This window comes from Myxocyprinus asiaticus, chromosome 9 (genome assembly GCF_019703515.2).
Source record: "Myxocyprinus asiaticus isolate MX2 ecotype Aquarium Trade chromosome 9, UBuf_Myxa_2, whole genome shotgun sequence".
Lineage (NCBI taxonomy): Eukaryota > Metazoa > Chordata > Actinopteri > Cypriniformes > Catostomidae > Myxocyprinus > Myxocyprinus asiaticus.
The window spans coordinates 40,389,252-40,404,454 of record NC_059352.1 but is presented as its reverse complement, the minus strand read 5'-3'; the positions used below and the strand labels follow the sequence as shown (position 1 = coordinate 40,404,454).

General features: G+C 38.1%; 1 protein-coding gene across 4 annotated transcripts in view; it reads right to left on the bottom strand.

The window, feature by feature from the left end:
• Window positions 1-487: 487 nt before the first annotated feature.
• The window catches only part of LOC127445818 (protein TANC1-like), a 142,354-nt gene continuing 127,638 nt past the window's right edge, over window positions 488-15,203 (bottom strand). For 3 of the 4 annotated variants that reach the window (XM_051706211.1, XM_051706213.1, XM_051706214.1), the window contains 7 exons: window positions 14,705-14,880; window positions 14,478-14,610; window positions 11,913-11,942; window positions 11,734-11,825; window positions 10,969-11,115; window positions 9,336-9,436; window positions 488-2,560 (listed from right to left, as the gene is read on the bottom strand). In XM_051706211.1, coding sequence (XP_051562171.1) covers window positions 1,309-2,560; window positions 9,336-9,436; window positions 10,969-11,115; window positions 11,734-11,825; window positions 11,913-11,942; window positions 14,478-14,610; window positions 14,705-14,880 — 1,931 coding nt within the window. In that variant the 3' untranslated portion in view covers window positions 488-1,308. The remainder of the gene's footprint in view (window positions 2,561-9,335; window positions 9,437-10,968; window positions 11,116-11,733; window positions 11,826-11,912; window positions 11,943-14,477; window positions 14,611-14,704; window positions 14,881-15,203) is intronic. The other variant, XM_051706212.1, reaches the window with a different exon arrangement.

The following is a 15,203-nucleotide window of genomic DNA, read 5'->3' as shown; positions in this document are numbered from 1 at the left end:
AACAAGATTTTTTAGCTGCCGGACAATAAAAATGACCAAACTTAAGATTTTTACCTGATGGATGATAAAAATGCCTAAACTTACTATTTTTAGGTGCCGGACAAAAAAAATTAGCAAATGTACAATTTTTACCTGGCGGATTATAAATATGCCTAAACTTATGATTTTTAGCTGGAAGGCGTTAAAATGACCAAACTTGTGATTATTACCTGGCAGAAAAAAAGAAAAAGAAAAAAAGTCAAAATTTACGGATTTTCCTGGCGGATAAATATGCCTAAACTTATGATTTTTTGCTGCCGGAAGATGTAATGACCAAATGTCAAATTTTTACCTGGCAGACAATGAAGAAAAAAATAAAATAAATACAAATCATCACAGATTTTTAATGAGGACCTGAGCCATATTTTGGGCTCTTTTGATGTGGATCAGTAAGCAACCACCTAGCAATCACCTAGAACACCCTAGAAAAATGTAATAAACTACAATATTTTAAGTCTTAAACTGGGGTTTTATTGTTGTATATGATGCTGAAATATTTCAATACAATACATAGGCCTATACATGAAAATAAAATGGCAAATAATGTACATATGAAATAACATCTATGTCCTCTTAGAAACCTGAATATAGTTCACCGTAACATGCATGTAAACCTGGAGTCTCCTTTATGCAGTTCATCTCAATCTCACAATCATAGTGGTATTTCATAATATATAGCTGTGCAAAAATAACTAATATATAAAATATAATATTGTTTTAATTAGACAATCAAGCCATAAATAAATTAGTTCAAATGATGAGCAGGTAAGGAGAAATTCATGAAGAAAAACACGCTTCTCCCCAGAAACACACACACACTCACTGTATCACACATATCACCATTCAAACTGACACAAACGGGGGATGTGTTTGAATACACATAGGACCTGTGGTCATCTTTGTAGATATCCTACGTCCTTACAAATTTCTTAAGTCAGGTCATCTATCTCAATACATACAATAATAAATAATCTGAATCGTAACTCTGCTCTATTTTTATGTGCAGATGCAACGTTACATTTTTAAAAATGTTGTTCAGTACCTCTGAAGCTGTAATTGTAAACAGAAATAAAAGACAATCTGTTCCTTACAGTTGTGTATGCGCACTTATTTGGAGCACGCACTTAAAGTGCTTCAAATATTCTAGTTTTGTCTTTAATTATTACTGACTCAAATGACAGTGGGTTTGTTAATGATGAAAACGGATTCCCTGTATGTATATAATAAGTCTGTAACTAATTTTGTGCTTTAAAATAAGTGAGTTTGTAGCTAAACATTGGACTCAATGAAGGAGCGTTTGGGTTTGATGGAGCTGATCAGGATGGGGTTGTCCCGGGCCAGGCTGGCCTGCTTGTGCTTTGTCTCGTTGTAGTGATGCTGGAGGGGGTTACTGTCCTTGTATCCAGGCCCAGAAGGATGAAACTTCTCTGGGCGAAACTCAGTTGTGTGTGTGCTGTTATGGATGGGCTCCTGATAAGTGCTTGTTTTAGGGTACGAGAGTTCACCAGTTAGTCCCTGTGAGTGTGTGTTCATGACAACAACATTGTGACCTACAAGCCCTTCAGGCAAGAGTCCCTGCCAGCCATAACCGGACACCAGATTGCCATGGTGATTCTGGTTGCTATGGTGGCCTTCATGTTGCTGCTGTTGCTGGAAACGTGCAGTCTTGTCAATGATGCCCATAAAGGGGCGTGGCTTATGATCAGGTTGCCTTGTGGTGTTGTCAGGAGCACAGGCCACAGAGTGGCGCAAGCGGATTTTATCGCTCAGGTTTCCACTGGAGGAGTTGGAAACTCGCACACTGCTGCTCCTGCAAAACTCCCTTGGCTCAACGCTGCCCTCTGTAGGCAGAGATGACTTCTCTGTATGACTCTCTCTGATACCGCACAGTGGGCCCCTCTCAACGCTGTGCTCCAAGCCCATGTGACTGATGTCAATGCAGGGCCCTGCTCGAAGCGAGGTGGGCCGGTGGCTGCTTGGCATGAGGCTGGAACCGGCGCTCTGGGCTGCCCTGCCTTCGGCATGTAGTGAGCTGCTGTACTCTCGATTTTTCATGCTTTGAGCCTGTCTGGACGGGAGGCGTCTGTGGGCGGCCCGTCCTGGAGCAGCCATAGAGATGGCTGACTGGGCATCTGATACAGCCAGGCCTAGAGAATCAGGCAAGGTGCGGCTCTGCTGCCAGCTGTCTTTCCTCTTCTCTTGCTGAGAGGTTTCTTGGTTACGCCTGTCCTCCTCCTCATCTACCTGCAGCATGGTAATGCTGAGGCTGTCTGAGCTTTTCTTCAAACCCTCAATGTCCTGTTCATCGTCGTCTTCTTCCTCCTCCTCCTCATCATCATCATCATCATCATTGTCTTCCCCATGGGGTGAGGGATTTCCATGAGGAGGAGGGTGTTTGGAACCCTGGCGCTGCAGGTGTTGGCACTCTTCCTCCACACGTGCCAGAAGACGTCGGATTTCTCTGTTACTGGGACACAGACGGGCGGCTTCATAGAGATCAGACAATGCTGCTGCAAACTGCCTGAGAGACAAAACGATAAGGAGGATAAGGAACTGTACAATACATCCTTCTGGAATAATTTTCCCAAATAAATATCTATTAGATCAGGGGTCGGCAACCTGCTGGCACATGGAGGGGTAATAACTGGCACGCCAGCAATGGCGAGAGGAGTAGACTATTTTATTTATGTAAATTCTGCACCTCCATTCAAATCTTGATGTAATCCTTCCTCATGATCACGCAGTGTGTTTTCATGAGCTGAATGGGAGGCTATACAAAAAGTTAAAGTGTGACAAGACTGCAGTACACCCAACAGACTCATGCAGTGCGTGCAAGCCATCACAAGCCATCAGCGCTTCACTTTCGGTTAATCGCGCCCACTTTGCTTCGGTCAGGCCGCGCGGATGACAGCCTACATTCCGTGATTCATTTGTTTCTTATTGCTTTCAGAACAACATATGATGTAATGAGGAAAACACCACTATTAATCCTTGAGATTAATCACATTCAGCTAATGAAAACACGCTTCATGATCATGAGGAAGGATTACATCAAGATGTAGACTGGAATGCAGCTGTGAAAAATAAAATATAATAGCCTGCTCCTCTCACACTGTTGCTTGCGTGCTAGTGATTACCCCTCTGCATGATTTTGAAAAATGTTTGACATAATATAAGAAATATTTAAGATTCCACACAATTTCGTGATCAGTAATCAAATAAGCAAATTTGTGGCATTAACTGTGTTAACTCATTTGTAAAAAAGGACAGGTTTTCTTTAATTAAAGCACTTTCAGAAGATGCTCTGTGAAAATTCACATGCAGGATCATGATTATTCATAATCATTGGGTTTTGCACACATTTTTCACTCAAACTGTTATGCTGATAATATGTAATGAAAAATAAATGATTAAATTAGAAAAATGCAAAATAGACACAACCATTGACCAGGAAAGTAAAAAAATGGCACTCCATGTCAAAAAGGTTGCCGACCCCTGTATTAGATAATTATTCTAAACCATAAGCATGGTGTAGATTAGGGATGGTAATTATTAATCGATAATCAATTAATCATCATTAATAATTTAACCGATTAAGCTTATCGATTGTCGATTAATTATTTCCAGAACAAAGGGGTTCAGTAATCATGCCAGCAGACGTTGTAAGTGTATTCATTTAAAATATATTTAAACAGTTGGGTACATGCACATATTATTTGGAGTCCTCCATATGCATTTTGTGGTATTAACATTAAAGATTAATCCATTATTTTATCATTAATTTCCACAACAATTGATATAGATATTGGTATAGATATAGACCTATACTCTCACTTAGAACCTAGTGAGCTATCTCACTGACTACTGCCTACATGGCCAACTGTCTAAGTAAAATGGATCCTTAACCAAAATGGAACTCATTGGAGCCCATTTTTGAATTCCAGTTTTTTAATCAGCCAGTCATGTGTGCCTCACAAATAGTGAGACATATGATTTATGAAATAGTGAGCATATTATTTAACCCTTAAATGCATACCTCGGGTCTTTAGTGACCCCGGGACCTCATTCCACCCCCTGTACCCTATCCATTTTTTGGAGTTCCGCTCACACCTCTTTAGTATTCTTCAAACTTTATTTTATTAATAGTAAAACAGAAAAGAAAAAAGACAAAATTGCAAAAATATTTATTTTATATTTCTTAATTACCAAGAGTGTATAGGGTCATTAGTGACCTGGAATATTTAACCTCCTGAGACCCTGCCTCCACCTGCGTGGACATTACGTTTTGGCTTCGCTATATGCAATGCATAATTTCATTTCATTTAAACCGACTGATCTAAGTTTAGGAGACTCTGGGGTGTCAGTAAAGGGTTAAATTATCGACATACAGAGTCATGTCATAAAACAATATGGTGTCGATCACAGAAGTTCAACACACAGTTTGTGTTTGGGAGAAACACCAACAAAACTACATCTGGTAAGAAACCTAAATATGTTTTTACAATGGATCCTTCCTTCTTTTGACTATTTGAGTCAAAAGATTAGAGTCTCTAGTTTTATCCGATATACCAATTTTAAAATTTTAGCGATTTATTTTGCGAAACGGCATGCTGTTAAACACAATGACCACATTCGTGGACTGCATAATCAGTTTCAGTTAAAATATCCTATATTCACTGTGCATTTTCACATTGAGAATTAATGGATGCATCCAAAAACTGGAAAATGTTGCTTTGAGGCTTTATATGGAGTTAGGATGAAAATGAGGTGCATTTCGAACTGTTCTGAGACCAGTGCAGACAGAAAGCACGCTGAAGGTTAAGGCATTCACAAAATATGGAGCAAGGGAGCATCCTTTAGCTATCTATGGAGCTAAGTGCATTCAATCCAAACTTCCTACTTAAAGTTCAGTTTCAGGCTGCAGATGATGTTTTGACCACTCAACATGTTTGGCAGACATGGGACAATGGTAATCAGTACATAGATTCACAATTTATAATGTGTAATTTTATTTTAACATGGATGGCAGTGACTGGATGATGCTGGCCAATACTTTAAATCTCAAAAACTTGAATAACCAACACTTCTGGAAACATAAACAATTTGATTAAAAAACAAAAATCGGATGTTTTATAGCTTGATATTATTTAAAATTTCACAACTTAGTCCCAATGTACACAAATGAGGACATACATTTTTAGGAAAACTATTTGGTCTAAAAAAGACCTAGCAAAGACCTTTTTTTTTTCATGTTTCTTTGGGGCTACTAGTTACAAATCAAAAAGGGAATGGAAAAAGCACACAGCAATCACGCAGGGGTCTCAGGAGGTTAAACTTCATTTTTTGCGCTTACTAAATAATATTTTTGATTATTTCATATCTATATGTTTACTATCACAGGATATCTATTTCTTTGTTTATTACAAGACAAATGAGTATTACATTCATTCAAATGACTACTAAAGTGGCAAGAAAAAGTATGTGAACCCTTTGGAATTACCTGCATTCATGTATAAATTAGTCTTAAAATCTGGTTTGATCTTTATCTAAACAAACATAATCTGTATTAACTAATAACACACAAATTGTATTGTATTGTTCTTGTACATACTGAATACATCATTCAAACATTCACAGTGTAAGTTGGAAAAAGTATGTGAACCCCTAGGCTAATTACATCAACAAAAGCTAATTAGAGTCAGGAGTTGGCAAACCTGGCATCCAATTAATGAAATGAGATTGGAGGTGTGGGTAAGAGCTACTTTGAATTATAAAAAGCACTCAAACATTTTGAGTTTGCTAGTCACAAGCAGAATCTGTTGATGTGGACCATGCCTTGCAAAAGAGAGATCTCACAAGACCTACGATCAAGAATTGTTGCATTGCATAAAGCTGTAAAGGGTTACAAAGTTATCTCAAAGAGCTTAGATATTCATCTGTCCACAGTAAGACAATCTGTCTATAAATGGAGACGATTTAGTACTGTGGCTACTGTAAAATGATTCAAAGGGCACACAGCAGAATGCCCAATGAGGTAAAAAAGAATCCTAGAGTGACAGCTAAAGACTTGAAGGAATCATTGGAACTGGATAACGTCTCTGTTCATGAGTCTACATACTATACGGATAAAATTAAGGCAGGACACCAGGAAGGAAGTCACTGCTTTCCAACAAAACCATTGCTGCATGCCTGAAGTTTGCCAAAGACCACCTTGGCACTCCACAACGCCACTAGGAAAATGTTTTGTGGACTGATGACTAAGGTTGAATTGTTTGGGAAGAACATGCAGCACTATGTATGGTGTAAAAAGGGAACTGCATACCAACATGAAAACATATCCCAATGTTGAAGTACGGTGGAGGGAGTGTCATGATTTACCTGGACCACCTGCCATCAGAGGGTCAAGTTTATCCTACAGGATAATTTAAGGGTGGCTGTGCGCCAGCTGCAGCTCAGTAGAAGTTGGGTGATGCAGCAGGACAATGACCCTAAACATCGAAGTAAATCCACTACAGAATGGCTTAAAAAAAAAATAAAAAGGAAAAACCACCTTTTGGAGTGGCCCAGTCAGAGCCTAGACCTTAACCCAATAGAGATGCTGTAGAATGACCTCAAGAGAGCTGTTCACACAGACATCCTAAGAATATGGCTGAGCTGAAGGAGTTCTGTAAAGATGAATGGTCCAAAATTCCTTCTGAACATGTAGGTCTAATGTGCAGCTACTGGAAATGCTTGGTTGAGGTTATTGCTGCCAAAGGAGGATTGACCAGTTGTTTAAAGTTATTAAAAAGGGTTCACTTTTTCCACAGCACTGTGAGTGTTTAATGGGATGTGTTCAAAAAAGACATGAAAGATTATAATTGTTTGTGTGTTGTTAGCTTAAGCACATTGTGTTTGTCTGTACTTGTGACTTTAATGAAGATGAAAATCACATTTTATGTCCAATTAATGCAGAAAACCAGCTTAATCCAAAGGGTTCACATACTTATTCTTGCCACTGTATATCATCCATTTCTGCACAACAATGGTGAATTATCAGTTTCCCATATGCATGTACACATACATATTATACGTGCTTTTTGTTACTCGAGGTGGCACTGTTGTTTCAATGATTGATTTGATTTACATTTGACATTGCCATTTGATTAAAAAGCAACATGGAAGTTAACTATAGCGTGGAAGTTAACTGTAGCAAGTACAACCCATGAACCATATGATATGGCTATTTTCATTTAGGTGTACACTGAAAAAGTTTGGAATAATGTACAGATTTTGCTCTTGTGGAAAGAAATTGGTACTTTTATTACCAAAGTGGCATTCAACTGATCACAATGTATAGTCAGGACATTAATAATGTAAAAAAGAAAAAATTACTATTACAATTAAAAAAAATGTTCAGAACTTCATAAACTACTTATCATCAAAAAATTCTTCATGTGCAGCAATGACAGCTTTGCATATTCTTGGCATTTTAGCTGTCAGTTTGTCCAGATACTCAGGTGACATTTCACCCCACGCTTCCTGTAGCACTTGCCATAGTTGTGGCTGTCTTGTTAGGCACTTCTCACGCATCTTACAGTCTAGCTGATCCCATAAAAGCTCAATGGGGTTAAGATCCATAACACTCTTTTCCAATTATCTGTTGTCCAATATTTGTGTTTCTTTGCCCACTCTAACCCACTCTTTCTTTGTTTTTCTGTTTCAAAAGTGGCTTTTTCTTTGCAATTCTTCCCATTAGGCCTGCACCCCTGAGTCTTCTCTTTACTGTTGTACATGAAACTGGTGTTGAGCGGGTAGAATTCAATGAAGCTGTCAGCTGAGGACACGTGAGGCGTCAATTTCTCAAACTAGAGACTCTGATGTACTTATCCTGTTGTTTAGTTGTACATCTGGCCTTCCACATCTCTTTCTGTCCTTGTTAGTGCCAGTTGTCCTTTGTTTTTGAAGACTGTAGTGTACACCTTTGTATGCAAACTTCAGTTTTTTTTGGCAGTTTCAAGTATTGTATAACCTTCATTCCTCAAAACAATGACTGACTGACTAGTTTCTAGAGAAAGCTGTTTCTTTTGTTTTTGCCATTTTTGACCTAATATTGACCTTTAGACATGCCAGTCTATTGCATACTGTGGCAACTCAAAAACAAACACAATGTTAAGCTTCATTTAACAAACCAAATAGCTATTAACTGTGTTTGATATAATGGCAAGTGATTTTCTGGTACAAAATTAGCAATTTAGCATGATTACTCAAGGAAAAGGTGTTGGAGTGATGGCTGCTGGAAATGTGGCCTGTCTAGATTTGATCAAAAATGACTTTTTTCAAATAGTACTGGTGCAGTTTTTTACATCAGTAATGTCCTGACTATACTTTGTGATCAGTTGAATTCCACTTTGGTGAATTAAAGTACCAATTTCCTTCCGAAACAGCAAAATCTGTACATTATTCCAAACTTTTGGCCACCAGTTTAAGTACATATGTGTAGTAAATGTGTAGATTATGTGTTACAGTATGTGTAGCTCAATGTGTCTGACAGCCAGTTGGATCTCATGATATTTCAGTATGGAAGTAATGAATCCTGTCCTGTGATTTGTTGCATCATCTCTTTGATATATGAAAAATAAAACATCAAAATATATCAGAATACACAGTATTCTATCCTGTTGTTTTCTAATTGTCTTGAAAATGCTTTGAAAATGTTACACTATCTGAGCATTTTGTAGATCCATTTGTGATAGATGTACGTGCCGGATCGCTAAAGACCCGAGGTATGTAATAATGTTTGGTGAAACATTATTGTATACTGATCTCTAAGAATTTAGAATAACATCTGCCGATACTGAAAGTTTGGTTCTTTCTGTTAATTTTCTGATGCGTTTTTCCACACCATTAAATAGTTTGAAATATTTGGTGAATGTCTGAGAGCAGATAATTGATTTTATCAGCCAATTCTGATGTTTGGCCAATACATTGGTGCACCACTAATTTAATACTCTTAAGCACAAAAATTTACAACAAAAAATATTGGGTTAAATAATAAAAAATGTATTTGATTGAACTATTTCTTATCAATACTGATTAAAAATATAATTTCTCTTTCATCCAAAATCTTACATTTTTAGGTGAGAATGTCGCAGTGCATAATTGGACGAAAACTGGGTATGTCAGAAAGTCACATAATTTTACTGCCTACAAATTGAGGAAACTAGCCCATGAAGCCCAAAAATCTGTGCACGCAGCTCAATAGGTTTTAAAACAAAGACAAAGAGTGAGGGAGGGAGGGGCATTGAGGTTCCTACCTGCTGCTCCTCTTGGCTCTGGCACGGGCGTAAAATGCCTCATAGGTCTTGGGCTTGAGCTCAAGAGCCTTGGTGGCAAACTCCTCAGCCATTCCAAAATCCTGTCAAAAACAAGAGTGAAAGTAAGGAGAGCAAACAGGAGGCCATCAATAATTCTGAACAGAACAAGTTTGACTGTCTTAACTACACCCATGAGAGGGTTTAGTGCTGTTATGGCAACAAGACTGCATCCTGGCAAAGATCTGCGCATAACCAAGGGTCTGGTTTGACTTGGTCGCGTTCTAACCCTGTTCTTCATTCTGCTCTCATGCAAGAATCTGTAATCAGGAGACACTCTTTGTAATTTCGTCTTTGAGATGGAGGTCAGAGTTTCAATGAGGAGCCATAACTGCCAACTATGATGATGCACTTTTAATTTCGGCAGATCCTATTAAAATAACCATTAGAAATCACATTTCCAGGATGCCTGTGTAATTAGGAAATATGTACCATGAAACATAGTGACACCCTCTCTCTCTCTTTTATCTCTCTCTCTCACATACACTCACATAATCCGCTGCCTAATTGCACTCAAAACACTACTATGAACAGCATGTGAGCCTCTTGTTTTGAACTTAGACCAACATTTAGAGTTATTATGGTGGAGAAGATTAGTATGTTACCTATATGAAGTGCCTATAGCTATTTCATTTACTGAATGCCATTTGTTTAAGCTGATGTAACTTTTCAGTGTTAAAATCCTTTCTTCTATTCAGTTTAATATGCAAGACAAATATAAGCCATTCATACAGGTAAATTTTCTCGAAAACTGTAAACACTGTCTCTCTGTGGCACTATAAAAATTCCTGTGTTTGTTTTGAGCGACCTGCTTAGACCCGCCCCAACAACGTTACTCAACCAATGGCGAGAGTTGGGGTGGGACTATCTGAACAACTGCAGACAAGGGGTGTATTCAGGAAGCTTTTGAAAACATTGTTTATTTTTGCGATTCCATTTGGTGGCGCTAGAGTCGCAGAAATTACATCAGCTTTAAGGCACTTTGGCCATGTAAACGCAGTCAAGTTTTGGGGATCATTTATTTGTGGGAGTGAATCCCCAAAACTACTTTTTCATGTGTTTATAAAATAAAGAAATCACTCCCACTCCCCTAACTTGCTCTAGTTAACAATGATAACCATAGTAATATTTTACCACCTTTTAGCTGTAAACAAGAAACATGGCTACCAAGAGTGTAACCCATTTGGCATAACATTAGAGACCAGAGACATATTTTCATCTGGAAATATTTAGTAAATCATTGTCAACAGAAGTGCCATGTTTTGCTTATGCTCTCTGGACATAACGTATTGGTTGCACATAGAATGCAGAGTTGATTCTGTTCAGCTCTGTATGCATTTAGCATATTTAATGCTAAATTAACAAATTCTCTATGTACCGTTGGTATTAAGCACTCAGAAGATGAGTGACAACTCATTTAATTGCACTATGTATGTGGCCTTTGATTCATATAGAATTCATAGAGATTCATACTGATTTAATATTCTGATTCAGAGCAACATGTAATGTCCCTTTCTGTTACAGAAACCCTTTGACCTCTGTCTACTGAAGTTGTATGTCTATTCATATAACGTACATTGGTTTTGCGGCGGCAGCGGGACAGGTTGAGATACAGGGAAACTCTGAGCTCTCTAAATGCCTTCAGGTCTTCCCCAAAACCTTCCCTCGGAAACTTCCTCAGTGCATACTGATACCTCTGAGCTGCTTCCTTTATCTTCCCTTTCTGAGAGAGAGAAAGAAGGAGAGAGAAAATATATGGAGGAGAGCACAAAGAAATGAGTATGAGAGAAAGAGCTTAGTTTCAAGAAGCCTCAGATTATCTTTCTGAACATTTTACCATAGTTTTTGCATAGTAATCATCGTTAAATGTGGTAAATGCAGTAAAAGACCATAATTAAGACCGGTAAAACCAAGGATCAGGGTTCCCACACTTTTTGATGAATGAATCCCATGACCTTCCAATCATTCGTAATTATGGTTTACTAACAATTTTTAAAAAACAATATTATAGATATTGCACTTTTTCATGAGTTTTCTAGCCAATGAAATATTTTAAAGTTCATCAAACTTGAAGAAATTATATTCACTATAGCCATTTCCATGACTATTCCATGTCTTTTTAAAGATATTTAAGATTATTTTCCATGTTTTCCATGACGTTGAGAACCCTGATGGATGGCTCCTCGATACCATGGTTAGATCAATGCAACTGGTTTCATAAAATAAAAGTACAGTATACTGTATAGACATTACATTTACACATGTATAGATCTTACTAAAAATCTATACTATATCTACACAATTTTTTCTTTCTGAACACTAACCCTTTGCAGTGGCTAACCTTATAAAGCAGGTTTCCTTCCTCCATAAGTCTCTGCAGAAGTATGATGAGGATGTCAGGTTTGGAGGTGGCCATGGCCCAGGCAGCGTTACCTACAAAAGAGACAGAGAGACATCAGTTCTGGCAGACGACACTGCTCAACAGGCTCGCTCAGCGTATGACTTTCCTAAAGCATGTACCTGATCGCTCATAAGGAGATGTTCTGCAGCCTTTAGCAGTGATTTAGTGACATCAGTAGAGAAAGGGAAAAGGGAGAGAAAGAGAGAAAGAATATATGCAAGAAAAAAAGGAACAGAGGTTGGTTGTGCAGAGATTGAGATTGACAATATTTATAAAATGTAATGATTAATTTAAGCTATAAGGTAATCACAATATACCAAAAGCAATACTTATACTTGAAGATATAGGTCCTGACTTGTAAACTAATTTTAATGGTTGGCCTCGGTGCTGCGCAGTGATATACACAGCAGCTTGGAGAACAGGTTTTTTCATAATAGCTGTTACTATATTGCACATTTTGGAACGGCTGGAATGCTGTATGGACCAGTCAGCTGTTTTATATTGAAATATTGGTTAAAACTGCAGCAGCATTGCTAAGGACAAACTTTAACCTCATGCGACGACGTTGTAAGTGGACGTTGTATTTTGGCGTCGCTATACGTAACACATAATTTTAATGAATTTAAAATGACTGATCTTAGTTCAGGAGAATCTGTGCTGTCAGTAAAGGGTTAAACTTTCGACATATGGAGTTTATCTTTGGGAGAAGCACCAACAAAACTACATCTGGTAAGAAATGCAATTACGTTTTTACATTGAAACTTGTTTGAGTCAAAAGACTAGAGTCTCTAGTTTCATCTAATATGCCATTTTAGTGATTTATCGTGAAACGCTACACTGCTAAACACAATGTAAACTAACGTGTACTTTAGCGCATATTTTCATTAGAAATCAAATTTACTGTGCATTATCACATTGAGAATCAATGGGTTCATCCAAAAGCTGACAAATGTTGCTTTCGGAGGCATGGAGTTAGGATGAAATTCATTCACTAAATAGGGATCAAGGGAGCATCCTATAGCTCTCTATGCAGCTAAGAGCATTCACTCCTAAAATCCAACCAAAAGTTCAGTTTCAGGCTGCAGATGATGTTTGGACCACTCAAAATGTTTGGCAGACATGGTACAATGGTAATCAGTACATAGATTAGGAATTTATAATGTATAATTTTATTTTAACACAGTTGGTAGTGACTGGATGATGCTGGCCATTACTGTACTTTGAATTAGAATAAATTATGCTAATTGGGGGAAGTGGTAGCTCAGCGGTTAAGGCTCTGGGTTACTGATCAGAAGGTCGGGGGTTCAAGCCCCAGCACCGCCAAGATGCCACTGTTGGGCCCTTGAGCAAGGCCCTTGACCCTATCTGCTCCAGGGGCGCTGTATCATGGCTGACCCTGAACTCTGACCCCAGCCTAGCTGGGATATGTGAAAAAGAAGAATTTCACTGTATATGTGCAAATGTATAATGTGTGATAAATAAAGAAAATTATAATTATAATTAATTTAAAAAATTATAATTATAATTATAAAATTATAATTTCTGATGTAATGTCTGTAACAAATTAAAAATATGAAAAAAATATGACTTTCCACAGCTTGGTATTATTTAAATTTGACAACGCTGTTTACATTTGTTGCCATCAATGTTGAAATGTGAAAACAATTTGCTCCAGAATTTTTAAAAAAAATTTCATGTTTATTAGGTGCTACTAGTTTCAAATCAAAAAGGGAAATGGAAAATGCACACAGCAGTCATGCTTGGGTCTCAGGAAGTTAAGAGAACTGCAGTAACAAAAGGGAAAAAATAAAACATTCATTGGCAGACTTTCTAAAACAGCAACTTCTTGAGATGGTTTGGATGAGACTTCGGCATCTAAAAATGGAAACTAGGTCTTTTTGCTTGGCCTGCAATATTGTTTGAGTAGTGAAGGAAAGTGAGCAAGCAAAAAAAAAAAAAAAAAAAAAAAAATTTTTTATATATATATTACCCTCTATATTGCTCCTTTTCCAGTGGCTAACTGGAAATCTCAGCTAATGTCAATTTAAACCATGGGTCTGCGAGGTTATTTTTCAGTGGTCATGGACCTTGCTAACAAAAGCAGGAGATTTGTATCCTCTCCAATCCACCCTGGCCTTTTCTAAACCATTGCTAGCGTGCAGAAAAAAAACAAATCGCACCACAACATCATTAAAATACGTCTCTAATGTCTGGCAAAGTCATTGCCATCAGCAACCTCAGACTGGCAGAGACAGTAGCTGTTTAAGATGTAATTAGATATTTTTAAACTGGAAGGGGAATCTGTTCTCCTAAGGTTTGCATTTGGTGACTTTGGGTACAAAGCTGAGTGGACTTTACTATAAAAGTCTTTGCCCTGACACCGAGTGTGAATGACAGTCCCATACATCATCAGTGTTCTACTTAACTGTGGGCTAACAGTCCTGCATGGCTCTGAGCTGCGGAAATGGCCTGGTTTCGATTACATTTAGGACTCAGCAAAGAAACACTTGTGCTTTCACTCTCAGAGAAAAGGGAGAACAAATGGAACTCATGGCCACATTCTATATTTAGACTGGATGGGCCCCTCCTGAGAACCTGACTCTAACAATCTAGGTTCTAGAGGATGGCACATAACCATGAGGAATATGAAGAATATGTGTCAAGATGTTTCAGGTGAGTCTCACCCAGTTTAGCCCCTTTCTTCAGCAGAGTGACCACAACTGAGGTGTTTCTGCTCCCGATGGCCCGGTCCAGAGGCCTCATGCCGCTGTAGTCCATGTGTTCGACCGCCGCTCCGCACTCCACCAGGTAATGCACCTGAATACAGATCACAGTATTATGTTGTGTCCAAGCATTTACAAGTTAGACACATGAAAGTCCAGTGTGTTCGAAAGAGATTATCTGGGCTTACTATGTCAGCGTCTCCATAAAACGAAGCCAGATCCAGTGGGGTTCGTCCGTGCTTATCTGTGTGGTCGATCTGAGCTCCTCTCTCCACCAGAAACTCCACCACTTTCTTCTGGCCTTTCAAACACCCCCACCCCAGTGGAGTCAAACCTTCTTTATCCATTGCTGTCATACAAGCTCCTGCAAAAACAACCAAACACTTCACTCATTTCACATACTGACCCCAGTAGAAAGACCCAGATGGAATTTGCAGACTCGTTTGACATTTTATGTGTTGGGGCATAATCAGTGTGGGGTGTAATCAGATTATAAACAAAGTGTAATGAAATCTGAAACCTTTACAACTCGCCTTGATTAAAAATTAAATTAGATGAACCTGAGAAATGTTATTATATCAACATACTCTATTAAAATGATATCTGTAAATGCATTAACATCGAAAGCCCTAGAATACTAAAACTAAACATTGAAAACTAAACAAAAAACATAACTATTATGAAAAT